The sequence below is a fragment of the Doryrhamphus excisus genome, chromosome 7 (genome assembly GCF_030265055.1).
Source record: "Doryrhamphus excisus isolate RoL2022-K1 chromosome 7, RoL_Dexc_1.0, whole genome shotgun sequence".
Classification (NCBI taxonomy): domain Eukaryota; kingdom Metazoa; phylum Chordata; class Actinopteri; order Syngnathiformes; family Syngnathidae; genus Doryrhamphus; species Doryrhamphus excisus.
Genome location: NC_080472.1, coordinates 11,478,300 through 11,505,117, shown reverse-complemented (window position 1 = coordinate 11,505,117; position 26,818 = coordinate 11,478,300). Strand labels below are relative to the sequence as shown.

The following is a 26,818-nucleotide window of genomic DNA, read 5'->3' as shown; positions in this document are numbered from 1 at the left end:
TTGAACGGTCCACACCTCTAAAGTCACACACAACCTCAGAGATTGAACGGTCCACGCCTCTAAAGTCACACAACCTTAGAGATTGAACGGTCCACGCCTCTAAAGTCACACAACCTCAGAGATTGAACGGTCCACACCTCTAAAGTCACACACAACCTCAGAGATTGAACGGTCCACGCCTCTAAAGTCACACACAACCTCAGAGATTGAACGGTCCACGCCTCTAAAGTCACACACAACCTCAGAGATTGAACGGTCCACGCCTCTAAAGTCACACACAACCTCAGAGATTGAACGGTCCACACCTCTAAAGTCACACAACCTCAGAGATTGAACGGTCCACGCCTCTAAAGTCACACACAACCTCAGAGATTGAACGGTCCACGCCTCTAAAGTCACACACAACCTCAGAGATTGAACGGTCCACGCCTCTAAAGTCATCCAGAACCTCATAGATTGAACGGTCCACGCCTCTAAAGTCACACACAACCTCAGAGATTGAACGGTCCACGCCTCTAAAGTCACACACAACCTCAGAGATTGAACGGTCCACGCCTCTAAAGTCATCCAGAACCTCATAGATTGAACGGTCCACACCTCTAAAGTCAACCAGAACCTCAGCGATTGAACAGTCCACACCTCTAAAGTCATCCAGAACCTCAGAGATTGAAAGGTCCACACCTCTAAAGTCATCCAGAACCTCATAGGTTGAACGGTCCACACCTCTAAAGTCATCCAGAACCTCAGAGATTGTACGGTCCACACCTCTAAAGTCACACAACCTCAGAGATTGAACGGTCCACGCCTCTAAAGTCACACAACCTCAGAGATTGAACGGTCCACACCTCTAAAGTCACACACAACCTCAGAGATTGAACGGTCCACGCCTCTAAAGTCACACACAACCTCAGAGATTGAACGGTCCACGCCTCTAAAGTCACACACAACCTCAGAGATTGAACGGTCCACGCCTCTAAAGTCACACACAACCTCAGAGATTGAACGGTCCACGCCTCTAAAGTCACACAACCTCAGAGATTGAACGATCCACGCCTCTAAAGTCACCCAGAACCTCAGAGATTGAACGGTCCACACCTCTAAAGTCACACACAACCTCAGAGATTGAACGGTCCACGCCTCTAAAGTCACACAACCTCAGAGATTGAACGGTCCACGCCTCTAAAGTCACACAACCTCAGAGATTGAACGGTCCACACCTCTAAAGTCACACACAACCTCGGAGATTGAACGGTCCACGCCTCTAAAGTCACACACAACCTCAGAGATTGAACGGTCCACGCCTCTAAAGTCACACACAACCTCAGAGATTGAACGGTCCACGCCTCTAAAGTCACACACAACCTCAGAGATTGAACGGTCCACGCCTCTAAAGTCACACACAACCTCAGAGATTGAACGGTCCACACCTCTAAAGTCACACAACCTCAGAGATTGAACGGTCCACGCCTCTAAAGTCACACACAACCTCAGAGATTGAACGGTCCACGCCTCTAAAGTCACACACAACCTCAGAGATTGAACGGTCCACGCCTCTAAAGTCATCCAGAACCTCATAGATTGAACGGTCCACGCCTCTAAAGTCACACAACCTCAGAGATTGAACGATCCACGCCTCTAAAGTCACCCAGAACCTCAGAGATTGAACGGTCCACACCTCTAAAGTCACACACAACCTCAGAGATTGAACGGTCCACGCCTCTAAAGTCACACAACCTTAGAGATTGAACGGTCCACGCCTCTAAAGTCACACAACCTCAGAGATTGAACGGTCCACACCTCTAAAGTCACACACAACCTCAGAGATTGAACGGTCCACGCCTCTAAAGTCACACACAACCTCAGAGATTGAACGGTCCACGCCTCTAAAGTCACACACAACCTCAGAGATTGAACGGTCCACGCCTCTAAAGTCACACACAACCTCAGAGATTGAACGGTCCACGCCTCTAAAGTCACACACAACCTCAGAGATTGAACGGTCCACACCTCTAAAGTCACACAACCTCAGAGATTGAACGGTCCACGCCTCTAAAGTCACACACAACCTCAGAGATTGAACGGTCCACGCCTCTAAAGTCACACACAACCTCAGAGATTGAACGGTCCACGCCTCTAAAGTCATCCAGAACCTCAGAGATTGAACGGTCCACGCCTCTAAAGTCACACACAACCTCAGAGATTGAACGGTCCACGCCTCTAAAGTCACACACAACCTCAGAGATTGAACGGTCCACGCCTCTAAAGTCACACACAACCTCAGAGATTGAACGGTCCACGCCTCTAAAGTCACACAACCTCAGAGATTGAACGGTCCACGCCTCTAAAGTCACACAACCTCAGAGATTGAACGGTCCACACCTCTAAAGTCACACACAACCTCAGAGATTGAACGGTCCACGCCTCTAAAGTCACACACAACCTCAGAGATTGAACGGTCCACGCCTCTAAAGTCACACACAACCTCAGAGATTGAACGGTCCACGCCTCTAAAGTCACACACAACCTCAGAGATTGAACGGTCCACGCCTCTAAAGTCACACACAACCTCAGAGATTGAACGGTCCACACCTCTAAAGTCACACAACCTCAGAGATTGAACGGTCCACGCCTCTAAAGTCACACACAACCTCAGAGATTGAACGGTCCACGCCTCTAAAGTCACACACAACCTCAGAGATTGAACGGTCCACGCCTCTAAAGTCATCCAGAACCTCATAGATTGAACGGTCCACGCCTCTAAAGTCACACACAACCTCAGAGATTGAACGGTCCACGCCTCTAAAGTCACACACAACCTCAGAGATTGAACGGTCCACGCCTCTAAAGTCATCCAGAACCTCATAGATTGAACGGTCCACACCTCTAAAGTCAACCAGAACCTCAGCGATTGAACAGTCCACACCTCTAAAGTCATCCAGAACCTCATAGGTTGAACGGTCCACACCTCTAAAGTCATCCAGAACCTCAGAGATTGTACGGTCCACACCTCTAAAGTCACACAACCTCAGAGATTGAACGGTCCACGCCTCTAAAGTCACACAACCTCAGAGATTGAACGGTCCACACCTCTAAAGTCACACACAACCTCAGAGATTGAACGGTCCACGCCTCTAAAGTCACACACAACCTCAGAGATTGAACGGTCCACGCCTCTAAAGTCACACACAACCTCAGAGATTGAACGGTCCACGCCTCTAAAGTCACACACAACCTCAGAGATTGAACGGTCCACGCCTCTAAAGTCACACACAACCTCAGAGATTGAACGGTCCACGCCTCTAAAGTCACCCAGAACCTCAGAGATTGAACGGTCCACACCTCTAAAGTCACACACAACCTCAGAGATTGAACGGTCCACGCCTCTAAAGTCACACAACCTCAGAGATTGAACGGTCCACGCCTCTAAAGTCACACAACCTCAGAGATTGAACGGTCCACACCTCTAAAGTCACACACAACCTCGGAGATTGAACGGTCCACGCCTCTAAAGTCACACACAACCTCAGAGATTGAACGGTCCACGCCTCTAAAGTCACACACAACCTCAGAGATTGAACGGTCCACGCCTCTAAAGTCACACACAACCTCAGAGATTGAACGGTCCACGCCTCTAAAGTCACACACAACCTCAGAGATTGAACGGTCCACACCTCTAAAGTCACACAACCTCAGAGATTGAACGGTCCACGCCTCTAAAGTCACACACAACCTCAGAGATTGAACGGTCCACGCCTCTAAAGTCACACACAACCTCAGAGATTGAACGGTCCACGCCTCTAAAGTCATCCAGAACCTCATAGATTGAACGGTCCACGCCTCTAAAGTCACACACAACCTCAGAGATTGAACGGTGCACGCCTCTAAAGTCACACACAACCTCAGAGATTGAACGGTCCACGCCTCTAAAGTCATCCAGAACCTCATAGATTGAACGGTCCACACCTCTAAAGTCAACCAGAACCTCAGCGATTGAACAGTCCACACCTCTAAAGTCATCCAGAACCTCAGAGATTGAAAGGTCCACACCTCTAAAGTCATCCAGAACCTCATAGGTTGAACGGTCCACACCTCTAAAGTCATCCAGAACCTCAGAGATTGTACGGTCCACACCTCTAAAGTCACACACAACCTCAGAGATTGAACGGTCCACGCCTCTAAAGTCACACAACCTCAGAGATTGAACGGTCCACACCTCTAAAGTCACACAACCTCAAAGATTGAACATTCCACACCTCTAAAGTCACACACAACCTCAGAGATTGAACGGTCCACGCCTCTAAAGTCACACAACCTCAGAGATTGAACGGTCCACGCCTCTAAAGTCATCCAGAACCTCATAGATTGAACGGTCCACGCCTCTAAAGTCAACCAGAACCTCAGCGATTGAACAGTCCACACCTCTAAAGTCATCCAGAACCTCATAGATTGAACGGTCCACGCCTCTAAAGTCACCCAACACATCCGAGATTGAACGGTCCACACCTCTAAAGTCAACCAGAACCTCAGCGATTGAACAGTCCACACCTCTAAAGTCATCCAGAACCTCATAGATTGAACGGTCCACACCTCTAAAGTCATCCAGAACCTCAGAGATTGTACGGTCCACACCTCTAAAGTCACACACAACCTCATAGATTGTACGGTCCACACCTCTAAAGTCACACACAACCTCATAGATTGAACGGTCCACGCCTCTAAAGTCACCCAGAACCTCATAGATTGAACGATCCACACCTCTAACGTCCCCCAGAACCTGAGAAGGCGAGGTAAAAAGGTGGTGTGTAGCTTTAAGAAAGGTGGTATGGTCAGTTGCTGAGTGATGAGTAACTAGTGAATGTAAATGAAAGATATGATACATATACGGCGTCCATATGATGTCATGCATGTCCTCCAGGTCCCGTGAAGTAACCAGGAGGCCAAATAGAACATCCCCCAAATAAATATGCTCTTGTTGTGTTTGAAGCCAGATAGAAGGCCGCATGGGGTCCAACCAACCCGAAGCTTCCAGATCAGCAAGAAGACGAAGGCGCCGTAGACGCAGCTCTTGGCGATGAGGACGCTGTAGGAGAGTTTGGCGCTCTGCGAGATCTTCAGGAAGTTTTCTGCAGCGGGACGAGAAGGTTTAGAAAGCAGCGAGGCGTGTGAAAGCTTTCAGGCGAGCGGACAGACCTCGTGTCACGGCGCCTTCCTCCCCCCAGCCTGGAAGCAAGGAGAAGATGCCGACGTGAGGAAGGGAAGACGATTGCTGACGATGGGAAACGGAACTGACCTTTCTCTCCGTTGACGGACGCGGGATAGTCGACCGTTTCGTTCCCGTTGAAGAACCGGACCACGCACGTGAATTCCGTGTCGGAGTCGAACCAGCTGCCGGCCGGGACCCTCAGCCTGCTGGTGATGCTGTAGTGGTCCCCGCTCCGCAGGGCCTGGGCGTCTGTGGCCACGCCCCTGCTCACCTCCTTCTGGTTGATCTTCCACACCACGCTGACGTGGTCCGGATAGAACCCGGTGGCCACGCACACCAAAGTCTTCCTCTTCTCGTCGTCCTTGTGGTCGCTGCACTCGTGTGGCGAAGGTTTGAGCAAGGTCACCTTTGGTGGCGTGATGTTCAGGTCGGGTTCTTAGGTTTGGAGAAAACACAGAAAGGAGTGGTCCTAAAGTTCTAGCACCATCACTAAGCACTACAATCCTGACGTACATCTTCTGGAAAACACTCAAGTCCAACATAACCGCCGTCTTTCTGGAAGCCTCCTTCATCAGCTTGGCTTTCCCACAAAGCTGGGATACGTCTTTTAGGAGAAGCAGACTAGAAGATGGATGGACATGTTTTACAATTTAGTCGTGGATGAACGTCCATCTCCAAGAAGCTTTTTCGGAAAACACCACATCTTTTCCACGGGAGTCGTCAATCAAGCTAGCATGCTAGCATGTGTGCTCTTGGAAAGACAATTTCATGGTGGTCACCTCATTTGGGGCCTTTGAGTCTTCCACAAACCTGATGTCCACCTTTCCCATTTCAGAGCCGTCAATCAAGCCAACTTTCCCGACCATTGACGGCTATTTCATTCCAAGTAAACCTAACCTACTTCCTGTCGCCATAGTCCTCCGCCAGCTGACTAGTCGGGGATGATTTTGACATGAGATTGAACGTTACTTTCACCAAAAATATTGTGTATTCTAGCGGCCCCGCCTCCACCCGCAGAGATGCGCATATGCATTCATGTTGTGACAAGGAAGCATGTAACGGAGATAAAAAGAGCAGATATGCCGGAATGATTTTCAAGTTCATTTAGCACATTTCAACGTCGTCCTCGCCGTCCATTTTAGCCGTATACTTCCACGTGTTGTTTTTTTTTGTGTGTTTTACCCCCAGCAGCGTATTTCATGGCGTTTTCTTCCCTCACGCCGCCAAAGTACGCGTGTAGACACGGAGCTGCTCACATTGATGCAATATCAAAAAGACAAAACGTGTGACAGTTTGTGCTGGTTTACCACACGTGAAGCAAACACAAAGAAGTCACAGGCGGCATCTCGGCGTGCCGCTTCCGTCACATGATGTCCTAAAGAAGACTTTATCGGGCGTGCCCAGAGTTTCCATGAGCAGATATGAAAAAGAAGCTGAGAGCCAAATGTTTGATTGCTGCTTAGGAGGGAAAAGTTCAACAAGAAGTATTTGTACTTTAGCAGGAACCTTAACAACCAACACGTCCGTTCCATCCACTGAAATAGCTTCCAAGAGTCCATAGCCGACACGTTTGGATTTGGGTCTCAGCTTTTCTTACCTAAAACGCTGAGTTTGGTCCCCGCGGCGAAAAAAGCTTGGTTGTAGGAGCACAGAGCCTTGCAGCCACGACAGAAAGCTCTTTTTCCTCTGCTGGCCTCTCTTATCTTTCTGTCTGAGCCCCTTGAAGGCAACATCCATGCACGCCGCACCCGCCTCATCGCCTGCACCTGCTGTACTCATGCTAATATGGCCACCGTTTGTCAACATGAACACTAACGTCGTAGCAACACCGACATCCTGCGGGAATCACGTTTCCTTCAGTTGACCAGCCGCCACGACGCTGCGCTTTATTCCTCACTTCGCTTTCACAGAAATCCACTTGACTTGGAAAGCTTTGGATGGGGTCTTAGCTAGGACTGCTAACCTTGTTCCTGCACCGAAGGAAGCTTCACAAGAACCACAAGCAGTACCCCCAACAGCCCGCAAAGACTCTAGTTTGATAGAAAACCCCTTGACATGAAGGAGTCCTCTAAATTCCTTACATGGACTAGTTCTGGTGTCTTACCTAGGACTGTTAGCCTTGTTCCGCCACCAAAGTAAACTTCATCGTAGTTATTCACAGTGCGGTTGTCTCGTGTACCAAACATTGCGACTCTTTTTTTTCATGTACCAAACAACACGCTCTTTTTTTCCCTCCAATGTAAAAACAGTTCCAGACTCTGGAGGACTTTAAATTCCTTACATGGACTAGTTCTGGTGTCTTACCTAGGACTGTTAACCTTGTTCCGCCACCAAAGTAAACTTCATCGCCATAACTGGTCACAGTGCGGTTGTCTCGTGTACCAAACATAGCGACTCTTTTTTTTCCCTCCAATTTGAACTCCATTAAAAACAGTTCCAGATTCCGGAAGCATTTAAATTCCTTACATGGACTAGTTCTGGTGTCTTAGCTAGGACTATCAACCTTGTTCCTGCACCAAAGAAAGCTTCACAAGAACCACAAGCAGTACCCCCAACAGCCCGCAAAGACTCTAGTTTGATAGAAAACCCCTTGACATGAAGGACTCCTCTAAATTCCTTACATGGACTAGTTCTGGTGTCTTACCTAGGACTGTTAACCTTGTTCCGCCACCAAAGTAAACTTCATAGCCAGCGTAGTTATTCACAGTGCGGTTGTCTCTTGTACCAAACATTGCGACTCTTTTTTTTTTCATGTACCAAACAACACGCTCTTTTTTTCCCTCCAATGTAAAAACAGTTCCAGACTCTGGAGGCCTTTAAATTCCTTACATGGACTAGTTCTGGTGTCTTACCTAGGACTGTTAACCTTGTTCCGCCACCAAAGTAAACTTCATAGCCATAACTGGTCACAGTGCGGTTGTCTCGTGTACCAAACATAGCGACTCTTTTTTTTCCCTCCAATTTGAACTCCATTAAAAACTGTTCCAGATTCCGGAAGCATTTAAATTCCTTACATGGACTAGTTCTGGTGTCTTAGCTAGGACTATTAACCTTGTTCCTGCACCAAAGAAAGCTTCACAAGAACCACAAGCAGTAACCCCAACCGCCCGCAAAGACCTTACCTACCTACCTTACCTAGAACTGTTTGATAGAAAACCCCTTGACATGAAGGATTCCTCTAAATTCCTTACATGGACTAGTTCTGGTGTCTTACCTAGGACTGTTAACCTTGTTCCGCCACCAAAGAAAGCTTCATTGCCAGCGTAGTTATTCACAGTGCGGTTGTCTCGTGTACCAAACATCGCTACTCTTTTTTTCCCCTCCAATGTAAAAACAGTTCCAGACTCTGGAGGCCTTTAAATTCCTTACATGGACTAGTTCTGGTGTCTTACCTAGGACTGTTAACCTTGTTCCGCCACCAAAGTAAACTTCATAGCCAGCGTAGTTATTCACAGTGCGGTTGTCTCGTGCACCAAACATCGCTACTCTTTTTTTTCGTGTACCAAACAACAAGCTCATTTTTTCCCTCCAATGTAAAAACAGTTCCAGACTAAGGATTCCTCTAAATTCTCAATAGTTTTGGTGTCTTACCTAGGACTGTTAACCTTGTTCCGGCACCAAAGAAAGCTTCATTGCCATAACTGGTCACAGTGCGGTTGTCTCGTGTACCAAACATCGCTACTCTTTTTTCCCCTCCAATGTAAAAACAGTTCCAGACTCTGGAGGCCTTTAAATTCCTTACATGGACTAGTTCTGGTGTCTTACCTAGGACTGTTAACCTTGTTCCGGCACCAAAGAAAAGCTTCAGAGTTAGTAGTCCCAGTGTAGTGGTCTCGTGTACCAAACTATTCTACTTTGTTCCCCCAATTTAACTCCACCAAAAAGACTTTTCTCCTTCCATTTTTGAGTTTGGGTGTCCTACCTAGTACTGTTAGCCTTGTTCCGGCACCAAAGTAAACTTCAGAGCCGTACTGTAGGCACAGTGCTGTGTTCTCGTAACGCTAACAACACTACTCTATTTTTCCCAACTTGAACTCCATTGAAAAGAGTTTTCTTTAAAGGCTCTTGAAGCTTTTCCATTGCTTCCACAGACTTGTTTCAGAGTCTTACCTAGAACTGTTAGCCTTGTTCCTGTGCCGAAGAATGCTTGGTCATAACTGTTCCACACTGTGGTTGGCTCATGCAACAAACTAGGATGATCTTTTGTTCATTGAAAACCGTTTTCTTGTTAGATTTCTTGTTGGACTCTGGGAGCGTTTACATGTCTTCCAATGACTTACCTGGAACTGTTAGCCTTGTCACAGGGCAACTGTTTTGTGCTCTAAAGAAGTCATTTCACCACCACACGTTCTCCAACTTTGGCTGGTCAGACTCAGGAAGCGTTGAACTTCCCAACATGGACTTGTTCTGCTGTCTCACCAAGAAGTGTTAACCCTGTTCCGGCACCAAAGTCGGTGTGGTCTTTCCCACCGAGAACGGTCCCTTTTGTACCCCGGCCAAAGTAGGCGTCATATGTCCCACGGTGTCAGTGGCTCAGCATCCGGAAATCATTGCAAGGCATCCTCACCCAAAACACTTCTCCTTGTTCAATTCCCAAAGAAAACCTCGTAGGAGCCGACTCATTTAGCAAAATCATCCCTTTGGTCCCTTGTCCAGGGTGTCCGTAGTTCCCAGTGGTTCTACTTGGCCGTACTAGTCCAAACCTTTCATGATACTTTTCCATCTTTTGTCCCTTTTCCAAAGAGGGCTTCACCTCTGTTGCCATCCTCATCAAGTCCCAAGTCCTCATCATTGAAAACACCAAAAGCAGTCCAATCATCCAGACTAGCATGAAAAGCTCTGCAAATATTTGGGCTGTGGTCTGTTCCTTTATGGTGACTTCAGTGTATCAATCGGTGCCATCCTGTTAGATGTGGCCCCCTCCCGGCGGTGCACACAGTGGATCTAATGGGAGGAGGTTTTTGTACAGCCCCCCCGTTGCCTTGTATCACCGTGGCCCCCTGTACCCACAGTGTGAACGCTTTGCTCAAAAACCCGCAGCAGTTTTTTTTCATGGTTTTCCATCCCCGCCCACCACCACCACTCTCATGCCCCCCCTCTCTCCGTGCAGCTCCATATCACTGCATGCATCTTCACTCTGAGTACTTCCAGGCTGACTTTCTTATGACATTGCGTAACATACCATAACATAGCATCCCATCATATAATGCTATGCTATGCTGTTATAGCACAACATATGATGGCATAATAGCTTAGCATTGTCAGTGGATACTTGGGTCGTATTATAACTAGCTTGCAGGCCCCCGCTGAAGGCCTGCAACAATCCGACTTGAGCGCATGAACCACGGAGCTAAAAGCCCAGACTGTCAAAGCCACGTTGAGCAGGATTCTGAAGGTCTTGGTGAGGTTGACTTTGACAGCAGAAGTTGACCTAGACTGAAGAAAGACACATCCTAGTTCTTATAGAATATTTGATCTATGAAAGAGGCTTTATTATTGGACACAAGAGCAATCCACTTATTTAAGAATGGGAAAGTCAAATCCCAGTAGAAGTCCTGAACAAGTGGCTTTTGGGTCTGGAACTGGTCTGGTGGGAGTGACTTTGGGAGTTTGGGAGCAGAGGGGATGAAACCGGGATGAGCTGGGTGTTATCCACAAAGCAATACAATGGACATTATTTCACCAAATGTAGGAGGTAGATGATGAGGGGCCCCAGGACACAGCCTTGAGGCACGCCCAAAGTGATGCGGATGACCGGACTTCAGGCTGAGAGATAATGAAACTAAGTCGTGACTGATATGGATGGCGGATAGTCATGAGATGAGGGGTGTCTATAGCCGCACTCAGATGGAGATGAGGGATGTCCATAGCCGCACTCGGATGGAGATGAGGGATGTCCATAGCCGCACTCGGATGGAGATGAGGGATGTCCATAGCCGCACTCAGATGGAGATGAGAGATGTCCATAGCCGCACTCAGATGGAGAAGGATGAAGATAGTGAGTAAAGTGCCATGAGGAGGGCGCTAGGGATATCATAATCATAATCTGCATCAACAATGAGAAGTAGACGGGCCCTAGGATGGAACCCTGGGGAACACCACACCGGTAGTATGGATGGAGGAAACCACAACCCCAGCAGTGTATTTGACTTTTGAGTGTCAGTGGTTTCCTTTTGTTCTCTTATCTTCTGGAGGGTTTTTGTGCGCTAGCGTAGTGGTCTTTACGACTGTGGGTACTTGTCGCACCAAAATACTGGCCGCTGTCAGCATTGCGTATCGGTTTGAGGATGTGAAGGTGAGCCATCTTCTCACCGTCGCCACTCACGTTGAAGCGGCTCCTCAAGTGCCCCACCACTGAGGGCTCCTTGTAGTTCACCAAGGCGATCAACTCCAGGGCGGCGGTGCCGGCCAAGCGCCGGTACCACAGGATGGTGTCGTAGTTCTGGATCTGGTGGCGGAAACTTAGTGTCACTTGGTCGTTCTCTTGCCTGAAGACTCCGTGAGGCGCCTGGAAGACCGCTTTGTCTGGGCTCAGCTGGACTCCTGAGAAGACACCAAGGTATTGAAGACACGACGTCACAAGTAGAGGTCTCTTAAGAGACATAAAAACATTCGGGATCCGGCAGGTGCAGCCTTACCTGTCATGCAGAGGACATTGGTGAAGAAGACCATGAGGGATGAAGACTGAGGCTTCATGTTGAACGTGGCCACCAAAACAGGTTCTTTGTGGCCGCTTGTGTCTGGCAAGGAGGGGCAGGAAGTCACACAGGAAGTCACTCCATCGGCAACAGAGGAAGGGGGCGCTGTTTGCTTGTTTTTGTTGTCCCATCATGTGGCCTTTTGTTGTCCTCCAACGTCCTTCCTGTCTCCCGGCCAATCACATCCTTGTCTTCTGTTGAGGTTGAAGATTGAAGTTGAAGATTCCCTCTTGCAGCCAATCAGCTCTCGGTTCATCAGTCCCATCCTGATCCAATCCAATCATTGTGTTCCTACTTGTGTCTTATATTTGTCCTGCTTGTCCTCTCACGCCCAACGACCTTGTGTTTAGAGGTCAGACATCAATGAATTTGGATCCAGACCGTTGACTGTTAGGGAGTTAGCTTCGATCCAGACCGTTGACTGTTATGGAGGTTAGCTTCCATAAAGCGGAAATAAAAGCTCAGAGGCAGGTGCGTATCGGAAACCACAAATAGATCAAGATTATGTTGACTTTTTGTCAAATTTGGTGCTTGCTTGTGTCAGCGTGCTTCTCTGGCTGCGCAGTAATACGCTGCGCCGTGCTGCGCTTGTAAACCCCGGATAGTCAGAGAAGCCTTCTTTGCGCTGTTCCCGCTCAGATCTCCTGATATACTAAAATCTTTTTTATACGGCTTCTCCAGAATAGCATCCTTGAAGGACAATATTCCAACCAGTTTCATGCTCGTGTCTGAGGGAGGAACCTGGTACCAGAGCATCACTCGATAGTCACTGCGATTGTGGCTGCAGAAGATCTGGACATTGTCAGAACTTTTTGCGAGGACCTGAGGAGGAGACTGATGCACTTCCAAGCCCCAGCAGACACCTGGACAACAACACGGAGAACCAAGATGAGCACAGAGTAGTACGATAAACAGCATCTCCACCGTCAAGTACCTGGCCAAGACAACACCAGAACCAAGCACATCATTTTCTTTCCATCAAACCAGAAAAGCTTCTCAAACGGAGATGTTCTTCAGCTTTTAATGTCGGCTCTCACAGAGCAGCATGTGGGAGGGGCTACTTCTGCTTCAAAACATTGGACCAGAGGCGGGTTCGTCATCACAACGGAAGACCACACAAATCCTAATCATAGACCTTCACTTGGGGCCAACATGTTAAAAAGCTATTTTGGTTACGGTCTCGTATTAAGTGCTGATTTAGGTTTGAGTTCCAACCGCTTGGATTTACTATCACCGAAAATGGTCGCATGAATGCCTCTTTGTAACCGCAACCTGTCGAATTAGCGCGTAAAGTAAAAAAAAACATGGCTCCTGATGTATTTTTTTATTCATGAACTTCACAAAATGGCAGTAGCTGCATTTGGGAATGGTCAGCATGCAGCAGCTTGCCTTCATGGCTACTACACTTTATCTAAAGCAGGGGTCTCAAACTCAATTGACCTGGGGGCCACTGGAGCTAGGGTCTGGGCAAGGCTGGGCCGCATCAGGTTTTCTAAAAAAAAAAAAAAAACGCATTTATTAAAAACAGAAAAATGAATAAACTTTGCTTTGGTTCCGATTTTCTACAATAAAAGCTCTGCCACTGTTCTCAAATATCTTATTTTTTATTTTTCTACACAAAATAAGATGAAAAATAAATAAACAAATCAAGAATAAAGAAAATCAATCAGTAATAAATATAATAAAACAGCAAATAATAAAAAGTTAAGAAAGCACATATAGTTGGTGGGTAGACAAATGATTTTTTTTCAGATTAAAATGAACAAAGCATTATTAGAGCCCTGTAGACATGACAAAACACGACTATAGTCACATTTATACTCTTTTTATTTACAACATATTGCGCAACTGCAGGGTCTTGAGACACATGCTAACTCGCAAACCGGAGAGCTAGCGACCTAAACGGTAGCCTTCAAGTTATTTCCTTTAAACTTAAATAGCCCAAAACTTACCACTTCCACACGGATAGGGAGGATAACTATTAACAGTTATTTAACCTTTAACATGAACATGAATCAAATGTAATAATTTTTTCTGGGTACATGATACCATACAGCATCCATATCAAACTTGCGCGGGCCGCACTAACATTAAACTTTCATATCAAGGCGGGGGCCTCAAACTGGTGTCGTGCGGTGTTTGAACCTCTGATCTAAAGTCAGCGCCTCCTCACCATGCTGCAACATCTGTGGGTTGAACCACCGGAGGAACCTCCCATTGTAATAAATACTGTGCAGGGAATGGTTGCAACCAGGTGTGAGGTTGCGGGGGGGGGGGGGTGTTATTAGGTTTCTGACACGGGGAGACGGCATGGTGCTACACCGTGGTAGATAGCTGCACAGTAATAAAGTGCACTGCTGTTCAGGGTGAGCTTTGGGATGATCAGATGGCACATTGTGTTCGCCGAGGCGCCCCCTTTGATCTCCACGTCCACACCCTTCTCCACGGTCGGATTGGAGTAATACATGTACCCCAGGAGGTCCATCTGCATGTCTACGTTCTTGTACCAGAGGATCTGGTCGTAGCTCTGAACGCTGTGAGAACACTGGAGAGTGGCCGTCTGTCCCATTTCCTTGAACATGTCGGTGGGAGTCTGCTGGACTTTCTCTCCTGGTGAGAAGATACAGAAGAAGGTGGGCTTATTCCAGCACCGAGAGAAGATGTCGTACAGGCAGCGTGTGTCCGTTGGTACCTGAGAGCAGAGCAATGCTGGCAGCAATGCCGAGGAACCGGAGCACCACCATGACTTTGTGCTCATCTCATGCGGCTGTCACGTCTACTAAATACCTGCAGCGCATGTGGGCGGGGTCAGCGTGAGCACGTGTCATGTGAGTGCCTCGGTTTTGGGTTGTGGTTATGGAATAGCTAAGTCTGCTTTTAGACTCTACTGGTCATTACTGGATTTTGACTTTTAAAAGATTTATAACAATCGCAATACGTTCACATTCCATTAGTGTTAGAAAATGAATGTTTTGAGTTTTTTTTGTTTAACAACAACTTTAATCATTTCCATTCATTCTTTCCTGATGAGATCATGTTGTCCTTTCACACAGAGCAGCACCGAAGACAGCCCGTCCACCAGCCCCCCCACACTGTGACTGCGGAGTCTCCTCCTCATCTTTTGTTCCATCCAGTGAGGACGGGCCGCTGGAGCATGGCCGCTCCTCCAAAGGCTCCTGTGCAGACGCTGCAATGGAGTAGATGCGTGTTCAGGTATGACAACGTGTATGACAACGTAACACACAATGGCCACTGCATTAGGTACCCCTGCCAAGTCCGCCTCCAACCAACTCTATAATAATTCATTCATTTTCTACCGAGGCGGGGTACACCTTGGACAAGTGGCCAGCCAAACACAGGGCACATATAGACAAACAACCATTCACACTCATTCATACCTATGGACAATTTGGAATTAGCCAATTAACCTAGCATGTTTTTGGAATGTGGGAGGAAAACCCACGCATGCACGGGGAGAACATGCAAACTCCACACAGAGATAGCCGAGGGTGGAATTGAACCCTGGTGTCCTAGCTGTGAGGTCTGCGCGCTAACCACTCGACCGCCGTGCATTCATTCATTCATTTTCTACCGCTTTTTCCTCACGAGGGTTGCGGGGGTGCTGGAGCCTATCCCAGCTGTCTTGGGGCGAGAGGCGGGGTACACCCTGGACTGGTGGCCAGCCAATCACAGGGCACATATAGACAAACAACCATTCACACTCACATTCATACCTATGGACAATTTGGAGTGGCTAATTAACCAAGCATGTTTTTGGAATGTGGGAGGAAACCGGAGTACCCGGAGAAAACCCACACATGCACGGGGAGAACATGCAAACTCCACACAGAGATGGCCGAGAGTGGAATTGAACCCTGGTCTCCTCGCTGTGAGGTCAGCGCGCTAACCACTCGACCGCCATGCAGCCTATAATAATAATGCTGGATAATAATAATTGTTCAAATCAACTTTATTTGTATAGCACTTTTCCTGCAAAGACATGCAACACAAAGTGCTTTACAGAATTAAAAACAATTACCACAATTAAAAAGAAAACAATTACAAAGGAAGCCCCGCCCTCCCACCCTCCATACTAGACACACACACACACATGGCATGGCACTGTGGATCAAGGAAACGCCACCTTTGGGGCCATCCAGGAGGAGCCACAGGCTGTGCCATCGGGGGACCAGCACCCGGGCCCCCCAACTCTGTCGGACCCCCACATCAAAGGGAGCAACCCCCAGCCGGCCGGGTCGAAGGGACCCAAGGACAGCACCCCCATCAGCAGACCCGACACCCTACACCCCCTCTGATAGCTTACTTAGGTGCATACAAGCTGTACACTGACTATCCTCTATTATTGACAAGATGTTTGTTGACAACAAAGATGCTACCCACAGGTGTACCTAATGTTGTGGCCGATGACTGCCATCAGTTGACTCGTCATACCTGAGACAATGGCGCTTTGCTTTCCCCGATCCCGCTTCCTCTTTTTGCCCTACGACACACAAAGTCACTTGTTAGGATGACGGTATCGTCGGAGACTCGCACAACGCTGCCCCGTGTGGCGGCTTTTGGAATTAATGTTATTAAAAAAAGCGGCTAAAAGCCCAAGAAAAAGCAAAACATGAATGCATTAATCCTCGCTGTGATTAAAGTATGGATACCAAATGGAAGGGAATGTTAAACTATCATGATAAAGTAGTAGCCCGAGTACAAAAATACTACCAGCCATCCCGACAGCGCGTACATTGGCAGGTTTTCACAGTGCACAAATATTGATTAACATTCATTCATTCATTTTCTACCGCTTTTCCTCACGAGGGTCGCGGGGGTGCTGGAGCCTATCCCAGCTGTCTTGGGGCGAGAGGCGGGGTCCACCCTGGACTGGTGGCCAGCCAATCACAGGGCACATATAGACAAACAACCATTCACACTCACATTCATACCTATGGACAATTTGGAGTGGCTAATTAACCTAGCATGTTTTTTTTGGAATGTGGGAGGAAACCGGAGTACCCGGAGAAAACCCACGCATGCACGGGGAGAACATGCAATTGGTGGAATTGAACTCGGGTGTCCTAGCTGCGAGGCCTGCGTGCTAACCACTCGACCACCGTGCAGCCTCATATTAATATTATTCATTCCTTCATTAATTTTCTACTGTTTATCATCATGAGGGTGCTGGAGCCTATCCCAGCTGTCTGGTGGCCAGCCAATCCCAGGGCACATATAGACAAACAACCATTCACACTCACATTCATACCTATGGACAATTTGGAGTGGCTAATTAACCTAGCATGTTTTTGGAATGTGGGAGGAAACCCGAGTACCCGGAGAAAACCCACGCATGCACGGGGAGAACATGCAAACTCCACACAGAGATGGCCGAGGGTGGAATTGAACCCTTGTCTCCTAGCTGTGAGGTCTGCGCGCTAACCACTCGACCATCGTGCAGCCCTGATTAAGATGGATTATTTATTCTTATTTGTTCATATCTCACAGAGAGGCGATGATGAACTTCATGCTTTGTCCCCTTCCGTAATTTTGTAATTTTGAGCGATTTTTAATCTTGTACCCCCCAGAGGTCAGGCTCTTGATAGTAAAGGTTGCCGACCCCTGGGTTGGACATATGGAAGTTCGCTGTTGAGCGCTACTCAGGCCTAAATTAAGATCGGCAAAAATGACAACATGGCAGCGATTCGTCGGGTTAGCATTGCTAAGCTTCTTTACAGACTGTTGATGTCGCCAACTCACATAGTTTTCTGTGCAGGACCAGTTGGGGTGCTGCAGGCTGTGGATGAGTTTGTGTTCTTCAGCTTGCTGGTAGTACTTGGCTTGCAGCTTCTTTGGCAGAGATTTCCACTGTGGACACCAGAGAGCACACCGACCACGATATTTCAATATGGCATAAGCGCACGTGCTGATACTGAGGGAGGGTGTGGCCCGTGAAGATCAACACCCTTAACATAGTTTAGCATTAGCTGGCCGCTAGTCGGGCATCGTGCCGGGCATCGTGCCGGGCATCGGACTTACCATCTTTCCTAGGATTTTATTGACGGCGGCAGAGTTAGTGATGTTGAACTGGGCGACCACGTTGGGGCTTTGCTCCTTCCTGAACAGCATGAAGGCGTTGGGTGGCTTCTTGATGTACGGCCGCTCTCCGTCCTGCTGGTTGATGTTCTTGTAGCACTGACTTCTAAGTGACCATGGAGGGGGTGGGGGGCTCGTCACTTTTGGATTGACGGCAAGAGCAGGATTTTAGCGCAGACACTTACATGCTTTGGGATGAATTGGTGGCAAGATCAAAAGTGTCAGTGGGAGACGTCGCCACGCACATCATCTCGCCGTTACTACCTCCATCAAGACACAACGCAGGCATTAGATAACACCACGCAAATACACAAACCCCTCCTTTAGTGCGCTTAATTGGCCCCACATCCCACCGTGACAAGTCAATCTCTGCTAAGTAGGATTCTCATAGGAGAACAAATTTCCTAATACAGTTTTTCACATTGTTAGAGACCGACACATGAAATAACACCCCTATAGTAGTACCTAATATACGAGACTTAACAGAAACTTGGCCATTTTAGACATAAATAAGCCTGGTACTCGTGTGGTCTGGTAATAAAATAAAATAATAAACTAAACTAAACTAAACTAAACTAAACTAAACTAAACTAAACTAAACTAAACTAAACTAAACTAAACTAAACTAAACTAAACTAAACTAAACTAAACTAAACTAAACTAAACTAAACTAAACTAAACTAAACTAAACTAAACTAAACTAAACTAAACTAAACTAAACTAAACTAAAATAAAATAAAATAAAATAAAATAAAATAAAATAAAATAAAATAAGCCTGGTACTCGTGTGGTCTGGTACTAGGCGTAGGCGTACTTGGCGCAGGTCATGGCGGCCAAAGTATCAAAGTATCACGTTGTTTCTTTTTGGCATTTGGTCTAGTCCATGTGCTCTGAAAACGGCTACTACTACTACTGCAGTAATCCCTCATTTATTGCTGTTAGTTGCTTCCAGACCCGACTATGATCAATTTCCTGAAAAGGATAGGATATAATATAATATAATATAATATAATATAATATAATATAATATAATATAATATAATATAATATAATATAATATAATATAAATATAATTATATAAATATATAATATAATATAATATAATATAATATAATATAATATAATATAATATAATATAATATAATATAATATAATATAATATAATATAATATAATATAATATAATATAATATAATATAATATAATATAATATAATATAATATAATATAATATAATATAATATAATATAATATAATATAATATAATATAATATAATATAATATAATATAATATAATATAATATAATATAATATAATATAATATAATATAATATAATATAATATAATATAATATAATATAATATAGGCTCCAGCACCCCCGCGACCCTTGAGGAAAAGCGGTAGAAAATGAATGAATGAATGAATGAATATAATATAATATAATATGATATATGATATGATATGATATGATATGATATGATCATATATCATATCATATCATATAATATGGGATAGGCACCAGCACCCCCCGCGACCCTCGTGAGGAAAAAGCGGTAGAAAATGAATGAATGAATAATAATATGATATATGATATGATATAATATAATATATAATAAAAATAAAAATATGAATATAAATAATAGTATTAATAATAATAATAGTATTAATAATAATTATAATATTAATAATAATTATAATATTAATAATAATTATAATATTAATAATATAATATAATATAATATAATATAATATAATATAATATAATATAATATAATATAATATAATATAATATAATATAATATAATATAATATAATATAATATAATATAATATAATATAATATAATATAATATAATATAATATAATATAATATAATATAATATAATATAATATAATATAATATAATATAAGACAGCTGGGATAGGCTCCAGCACCCCCTCATTAGGAAAAAGCGGTAGAGAATGAATGAATATAATATAAATATAATATATTATAATATAATATAATATTATATAATATATTATATAATATATTATATAATATATATATTATATATTATAATATATAATATAATATAATAATATAATAATAATATAATAATATAATAATAATATAATAATAATATAATAATAATATAATAATAATATAATAATAATATAATAAAATATAATAAAATATAATAAAATATAATAAAATATAATAAAATATAATAAAATAAAATAAAATATAATATAATATAATATAATATAATATAATATAATATAATATAATATAATATAATATAATATAATATAATATAATATAATATAATATAATATAATATAATATAATATAATATAATATAATATAATATAATATAATATAATATAATATAATATAATATAATATAATATAATATAATATAATATAATATAATATAGACAGCTGGGATAGGCTCCAGCACCCCCGCGACCCTTGTGAGGAAAAGCAGTAGAAAATGAATGAATGAATGAAGGAATGAAATATAATATGATATGATATGATATGATATGATATGATATGATATGATATGATATGATATGGGATAGGCACCAGCACCCCCCGCAACCCTCGTGAGGAAAAAGCGGTAGAAAATGAATGAATGAATGAATTAATAATATACTATAATATACTATAATATAATATAAAATATAATAAAAATATAAATATAAATAATAATATTTATAATATAATATATTAATATAATATAATATAATATAATATAATATAATATAATATAATATCATATAATATCATATAATATCATATCATATCATATCATATCATATCATATCATATCATATCATATCATATCATATCATATCATATCATATCATATATTATCATATATTATCATATATTATCATATATTATATTATATTATATTATATTATATTATATTATATTATATTATATTATATTATATTATATTATATTATATTATATTATATTATATTATATTATATTATATTATATTATATTATATTATATTATATTATATTATATTATATTATATTATATTATATTATATTATATTATATTAGACAGCTGGGATGGGCTCCAGCACCCCCTCATGACAAAAAAGCGGTAGAAAATGAATGAATGAATGAATATAAAATAATAATAAATAAATTAATATAAAATTAAAATAAAATAATATAAAATATAATATAATATTAAAATAATAATGAAAAAAATAATAATGAAAAAAATAATAATGAAAAAAAATAATATTGAATAATTGAATAATTGAATAATAAAAATAAAAATAAAAATAAAAATAAAAATAAAAATAAAAATAAAAATAAAAATAAAAGTAAAAGTAAAAGTAAAAATAAAAGTAAAAGTAAAAGTAAAAATAAAAGTAAAAGTAAAAGTAAAAGTAAAAGTAAAAGTAAAAGTAAAAGTAAAAGTAAAAGTAAAAGTAAAAGTAAAAGTAAAAGTAAAAGTAAAAGTAAAAGTAAAAGTAAAAGTAAAAATAAAAATAAAAATAAAAATAAAAATAAATACAGCTGGGATAGGCTCCAGCACCCCCTCGTGAGGAAAAAGCGGTACAAAATGAATGAATGAATGAATGAATATAAAATAAAAATAATGTACAATTAAAATAAAATAATATAAAATATAATGTAATATTAAAAATAATAAAAAATAAATAATAAAATTATTGAATAATAAAATAAAATAAAAAATAAAATAAAATAAAATAAAATAAAATAAAATAAAATAAAATAAAATAAAATAAAATAAAATAAAATAAAATAAAATAAAATAAAATAAAATAAAATCACTGCTCACCTCTAATGTGCAGGCATAAACATCATCACACTAGTCAGTTAGCTCCAATCATTTACTGTATTCTAAAGTTAAGGATTTGAAATAGAAGCCAAAGACTTCCAATAAGGTACACAAAAATACCGTAGTTAGTGAAGTCTAATGAAGAACTAATGAAGAATTCAGGAAGAAAGTAGGGTTAGGTAGATTGGTTACTCAGTAAGTACTTTCATTTTGTGTACCCAAAACTGTAAGCTTGATTTTGCAAATGTGGCATTTCAGTCTGTAAATAACAAATGTAGTTTTGTCAAAGTGGTTAATTTTGACTTTCTTTTGTGATTGTCCAAAAATATCTGCCATTGATTGCAATTGTTACACTTTTATGAGCCAACAGGCTCTGTGTAAAGGTGACCATAGGGATGTTATATCACATCTAGAGGGCTCTAATAATGCTAGAACTTATTTAGAAGGTGAAACGTCCATAAACGTTACAGATGTTACAGATGACGTAACACAGTTCAACTGTCATTTAGAAAGCTAACGCTTGGTGCACCACTAGCGCGCTGTTTTGTAAACAAAGTCAAATAAGAAGTGTAATAAGAAGCCAAGCGATGTTACTAAGAGTCTAGTTGACTTTGCCAAGGAGTGAGTGATGCACGGGAGCCCACTTACTTCATGAGACTTCCTCCGTTAGTTCCGCCCCCAAAGAAAAGGCGGCATGCCCCCGCCCTCATATTGAACCCTTAAGTGAGTGTTACTTGCAATGTGGCGTGTCGTCCAGCCATGGGCAGGTTGGCATCTTCAGCCAGCGGCATCACCATTGCATCGTTTGCCTGCAGCACACACACCCAAGACATAATACACTTTGCATTAATCTACAGGTTAAACGTTAAACCGAGGGCCCCACATTTAGGGGGCAAGGGGGGTGGGTGCCAGGGATTTGGTGGCGCTGGAAAAAAATATCACTGTAGGCCTCAAAAAACAAAAGTTTTCTAAGGTTTCTCTTGGGTTCAATATCACTTTTTGACCCCTTACCCCGCCCGTCCACCCCACTGCAGCGCCCCCCGAAGGACCATAAAAGATCTTTTAATGCAATGTATTAAATAACACAATGCTGCGTATTGAAGTTCCATGCGTCTTTAAGGGAGCACAGTCCTGCTCAGACTGCTTCAGTCTGCCTGGGACCCGGGTCGGCTTACCTGGTCTTGGATGTTAATGGACCCCTGATTGCTGGCCAGGTAGTCGGGCAACCAGAAGTCATCCAGAACGTTGGCCAGGTCGTCGTCCATGCAGGGTGAGGTCTCCATCAACGTCCCCATCTGCTGGCGAGCGTCCCCCAGGGGCGAGAAGTCCGCCGAGGTTTTGCTCTCGTCCGCCGCCGGCTCGTGAGGAGGACGGTTGCCGCAGTCCAGATTCCCGGGATTGTCTTTAGGATGCGGTGGCGGCGGCGGTGTGGGCGGCGGCTGCTGCTGCTGCTGCTGCAAAGGTGGGGTGTAAGGCGGGTAGGTGGGCGTGGTGCCCCACAGGATGACGTCGGCCGACTTGATGACATTGTCCAGTAGCTTGTCCCACTTCATGTCTTCTTCCGTGAGTAGCGTTTGAAGATGATCCATGCTGTCCACTCCTAGACCACAACCGCCTCACACCTCCTGTCGTCACATTCCCAGTTAGCGCACGGAAGCAGGCACTTTATTAGGTACACCTAATTAGCTCTAACCACACAAACGCTACGAGTTTATGAGGGTGTCTTACTAGGAAAAAATATATGACCCTGTACTGCAATCCATTCCTTTCATTTGTACTACTACTCTGCACTGTGCGTATGCTAGCGGCCCCGCCTCCACCCACCATTCAAAGACTGTTCTATGGAACAAACCCACCAAGGTGCTGAAGTCAGTGCCAAGAGTGAACCCTCATCCTGCCAGTCTGGAAACATTATTATTATTATTATTATTATTATTATTATTATTATTATTATTATTATTATTATTATTATTATTATTATTATTATTATTATTATTATTATTATTATTATTATTATTATTATTATTATTATTATTATTATTATTATTATTATTATAGGGTGGCACGGTGGTCGAGTGGTTAGCACGCAGACCTCACAGCTAGGAGACCAGGGTTCAGTTCCACCCTCGGGCATCTCTGTGTGGAGTTTGCATGTTCTCCTCGTGCATGCGTGGGTTTTCTCCGGGTACTCCGGTTTCCTCCCACATTCCAAAAACATGCTAGGTTAATTAGCCACTCCAAATTGTCCATAGGTATGAATGTGAGTGTGAATGGTTGTTTGTCTATATGTGCCCTGTGATTGGCTGGCGACCAGTCCAGGGTGTACCCCGCCTCTCGCCCGAAGACAGCTGGGATAGGCTCCAGCACCCCCCGCGACCCTCGTGAGGAAAAGCGGTAGAAAATGAATGAATGAATGAATTTTCTGCTATAGAAAATGATGATAAATTATAACTATAATTATAATTATAAAAATTATTATTATTATCTAGTGCTCACCAAACGTTTGGTTTTCTGAGCGAGAAATCTCGTCAGGTTTTGCGTCATGTTTATTCCACAGGAGTAACTTTTAGTCCGCCAACTTGGCTCCTTGAGTAAAAACCCCTTTGAGCAGGAAATGGATTGATTCTAATGACATTTGATGAGCTAATAAAAGGACAAGTGAAGCATTTGATGACACTATTTGTGTGTATTTCATAATATTGTTTTGGACTTCTTAAGTCTTATATAAATACAGTCCATTATGATGATGATGATTTTCATAGATTTTCGCCGTAGCCAAAAACACTCATCTGTGCAGATATTTGGTTTATTTGGTTAATATTTCAACAATAATCCATGATAAAAAGTAAAAGAAATGATTTGTTCAATGAGACATTTTAATTACAAAACATTATTATTAACTATTAATATTAATCTGAACTCTGCACTAGAAAAACACATTAAAAAAAATAATTTTAATGATTGAAATGTATTTGATAGTGACATTGCACAACACAAGGATTGTACTGTTGTCCCGGGCCTCATGTTAAAAATGTTTTCCAATGTTTTCCAAATTCTCATGATCATATCCCGAATCCAAGATATGAATGAACCCAACAACACTAGCGTGACTTTAACTGTCTCTTAAAAAAAGCACCACCAGTCGTCATCCCCGCTTGCTCTAATCGAAAAGCCATGCGGCTCCAGAAGGAGGCCCTGGTGGACCTCGCACCCGCAAGGCCATGAAACATCTCATACAACAAACCACCATGGGCCCAAAAAGAGTCAAATTGTCCAAATGTAGCCATGTTTATTTCTTATGTTACAATAGTGACAGGATGGGAATCCTGGGTGCCGGTTTCAGCGGACTTTGAAGTGGTTGTGTTACTTGAATCGGCTCAGGTTATACAACATAAAAAAAAAAACACACACAAAAATAGAATGAATAGAGAGCTACTCGTTTGATTGACAATCAATCTAACCTCAGCGGACGGAAATATGCATAGCTAAATATCTGACATTCTATTTCCTGGAGCCAAAAACATATGCCGACATTTTATTCAGATTAGTTAGGCACCAATGCATCATCTATTCTGCAATTTTTATTTCATTTTTTTTTAAATACACTGAACATCGGGGGGGGGGGGGGGGGGCAAGTATTGACCTACTATGCTGTCCTTGTACTCTTCATTCTTGTACCATATTTTCTATTCTTCAAATATTATATATTCTGACATAAGCTCGCTATATGCCACAGAATCATCCATCGGATGCTAACTGGTCTGTAGCAGGCTAGCTGACCTACATGACCCCGGTCATCCGGGTTATTTAATGGTCAAACTGCTGCCACCATCTGTCAATCATATGTCTAAATGGTCTACTTAAGGTCACAGCTTTTCTATTGTACAAAAATAAAAATGCTAATCAATAAAATCAAGCGTTTGCTGCATGATTACTTGCACGGGTCCAGACCAGTAAACTTATTATATCTTAGTAGGCTATTTTAATATGAGTAATGAGTATATATAATATTGTTGACTAAATATGCATGGCTATTATTATGGCTTTTATTAATGTATGTGTATTCATTATAATGATTATTGGTAGTAGTAATAATTGTTGTCTAAAATCAAGTGTCCTGCTACATTGGTACTCACCAACTCTGCTGGCATTGAGCTCAGTGCTGCGCAGTCAACCCTGACCGATATGTGGGGGGGCCCAAAAAGTCAGCCAAAGTGCTCCGGGAAGCCTCTTTAAAGTCTTTTGTGCTTTGTGTCATCACACAACTTTTATGTTCAAAGAGGCTATTTTGTAACTGTCACTGCAGTACACCATTAAAAAAAAAACACATCATGTGACCCCGTACAGGTCACCCAGTGTTTAAGGGCGTCTTGCTTTCCTCCTTTTTTTTCCTTTTTGAGCACATCTTTAAATAAATAAAACACTGAATGCGACACGTGTTCAATTCAAACCTTAATTATCTATTCTTTGACAAAATCATCAATTATTCCAAAATCCAGTTAGTCCAGTTTCATGAAGCAAGTGTGTTATTATAATTACTCATGTCCAAAATAAAGTTTTCATTTTAGTATTTTATATGATTGCTTTTCAGGGAGATTTTAGGAGTCAAGATGAACAACGTGTTCTAATAATATAGTTCATCTTTTGTAATATTTAGGACAGAAAAACTTAAGTACGCTGTTGGTTTGATGTTTAAAGGTTGTCTTTTGACTGTATGACGTTTGAAACAGACAGGGGCCCTCCCAGGCGTGTGTTGTGTAACCTTTTGGCCACCAGATGGCAGCAAAAACTCAATGTGGTTGGCAGCAGTGCCGTATGGATTGTGCAATACTGGGGCTGCTGTTCAAGGTGTGGCCTGTAGAGGGCAGTGACCGCATGCTGATTTACAGCGAGGTCTTAGGGAAACGTAGAAGAAGTCCGTAGAAGAAGAAAACTAAGCGGTGTTTATGATGTGTTTCGCTAGGAGGCTAACATGGATTCAATGGTGAGCGAAATCCAGAAACATTGC

At 42.5% G+C, this 26,818-nt stretch overlaps 2 protein-coding genes and 1 gene segment (V, D, J or C); all 3 read right to left on the bottom strand.

Moving 5' to 3' along the window:
• Positions 1-4,395: 4,395 nt before the first annotated feature.
• On the bottom strand, positions 4,396-12,146 carry LOC131132377 (M1-specific T cell receptor beta chain-like). Its single transcript, XM_058077968.1, has 6 exons — positions 11,842-12,146; positions 11,390-11,746; positions 9,314-9,370; positions 5,291-5,638; positions 5,191-5,220; positions 4,396-5,123 (listed from the first exon to the last, which is right to left on the bottom strand). The coding sequence occupies exons 1-6, from the start codon at positions 11,897-11,899 to the stop codon at positions 4,849-4,851; spliced, it is 1,125 nt and encodes a 374-aa protein (XP_057933951.1). The 5' UTR covers positions 11,900-12,146; the 3' UTR covers positions 4,396-4,848.
• A 295-nt stretch (positions 12,147-12,441) lies between these two features.
• Positions 12,442-13,055, bottom strand: LOC131132376 (immunoglobulin lambda variable 2-18-like). The segment is given in 2 exon segments: positions 12,442-12,764; positions 12,836-13,055. Coding segments are annotated over 2 exon segments (357 nt in total).
• Positions 13,056-14,883: 1,828 nt separating this feature from the next.
• Positions 14,884-26,025, bottom strand: LOC131132662 (transcription factor 7-like 1-B). Of its 2 annotated transcripts, none has more exons than XM_058078503.1 (8): positions 25,947-26,025; positions 22,986-23,435; positions 22,549-22,619; positions 18,183-18,257; positions 17,941-18,103; positions 17,662-17,769; positions 16,311-16,402; positions 14,884-15,088 (listed from the first exon to the last, which is right to left on the bottom strand). In XM_058078503.1, the coding sequence occupies exons 2-8, from the start codon at positions 23,397-23,399 to the stop codon at positions 15,016-15,018; spliced, it is 996 nt and encodes a 331-aa protein (XP_057934486.1). In that variant the 5' UTR covers positions 23,400-23,435; positions 25,947-26,025; the 3' UTR covers positions 14,884-15,015. The 2 variants fall into 2 exon arrangements, with proteins under 2 accessions (XP_057934486.1, XP_057934485.1); XM_058078502.1 differs by having other exon boundaries at positions 14,924-15,088; positions 16,354-16,402.
• Between the last annotated feature and the right edge of the window lie 793 nt (positions 26,026-26,818).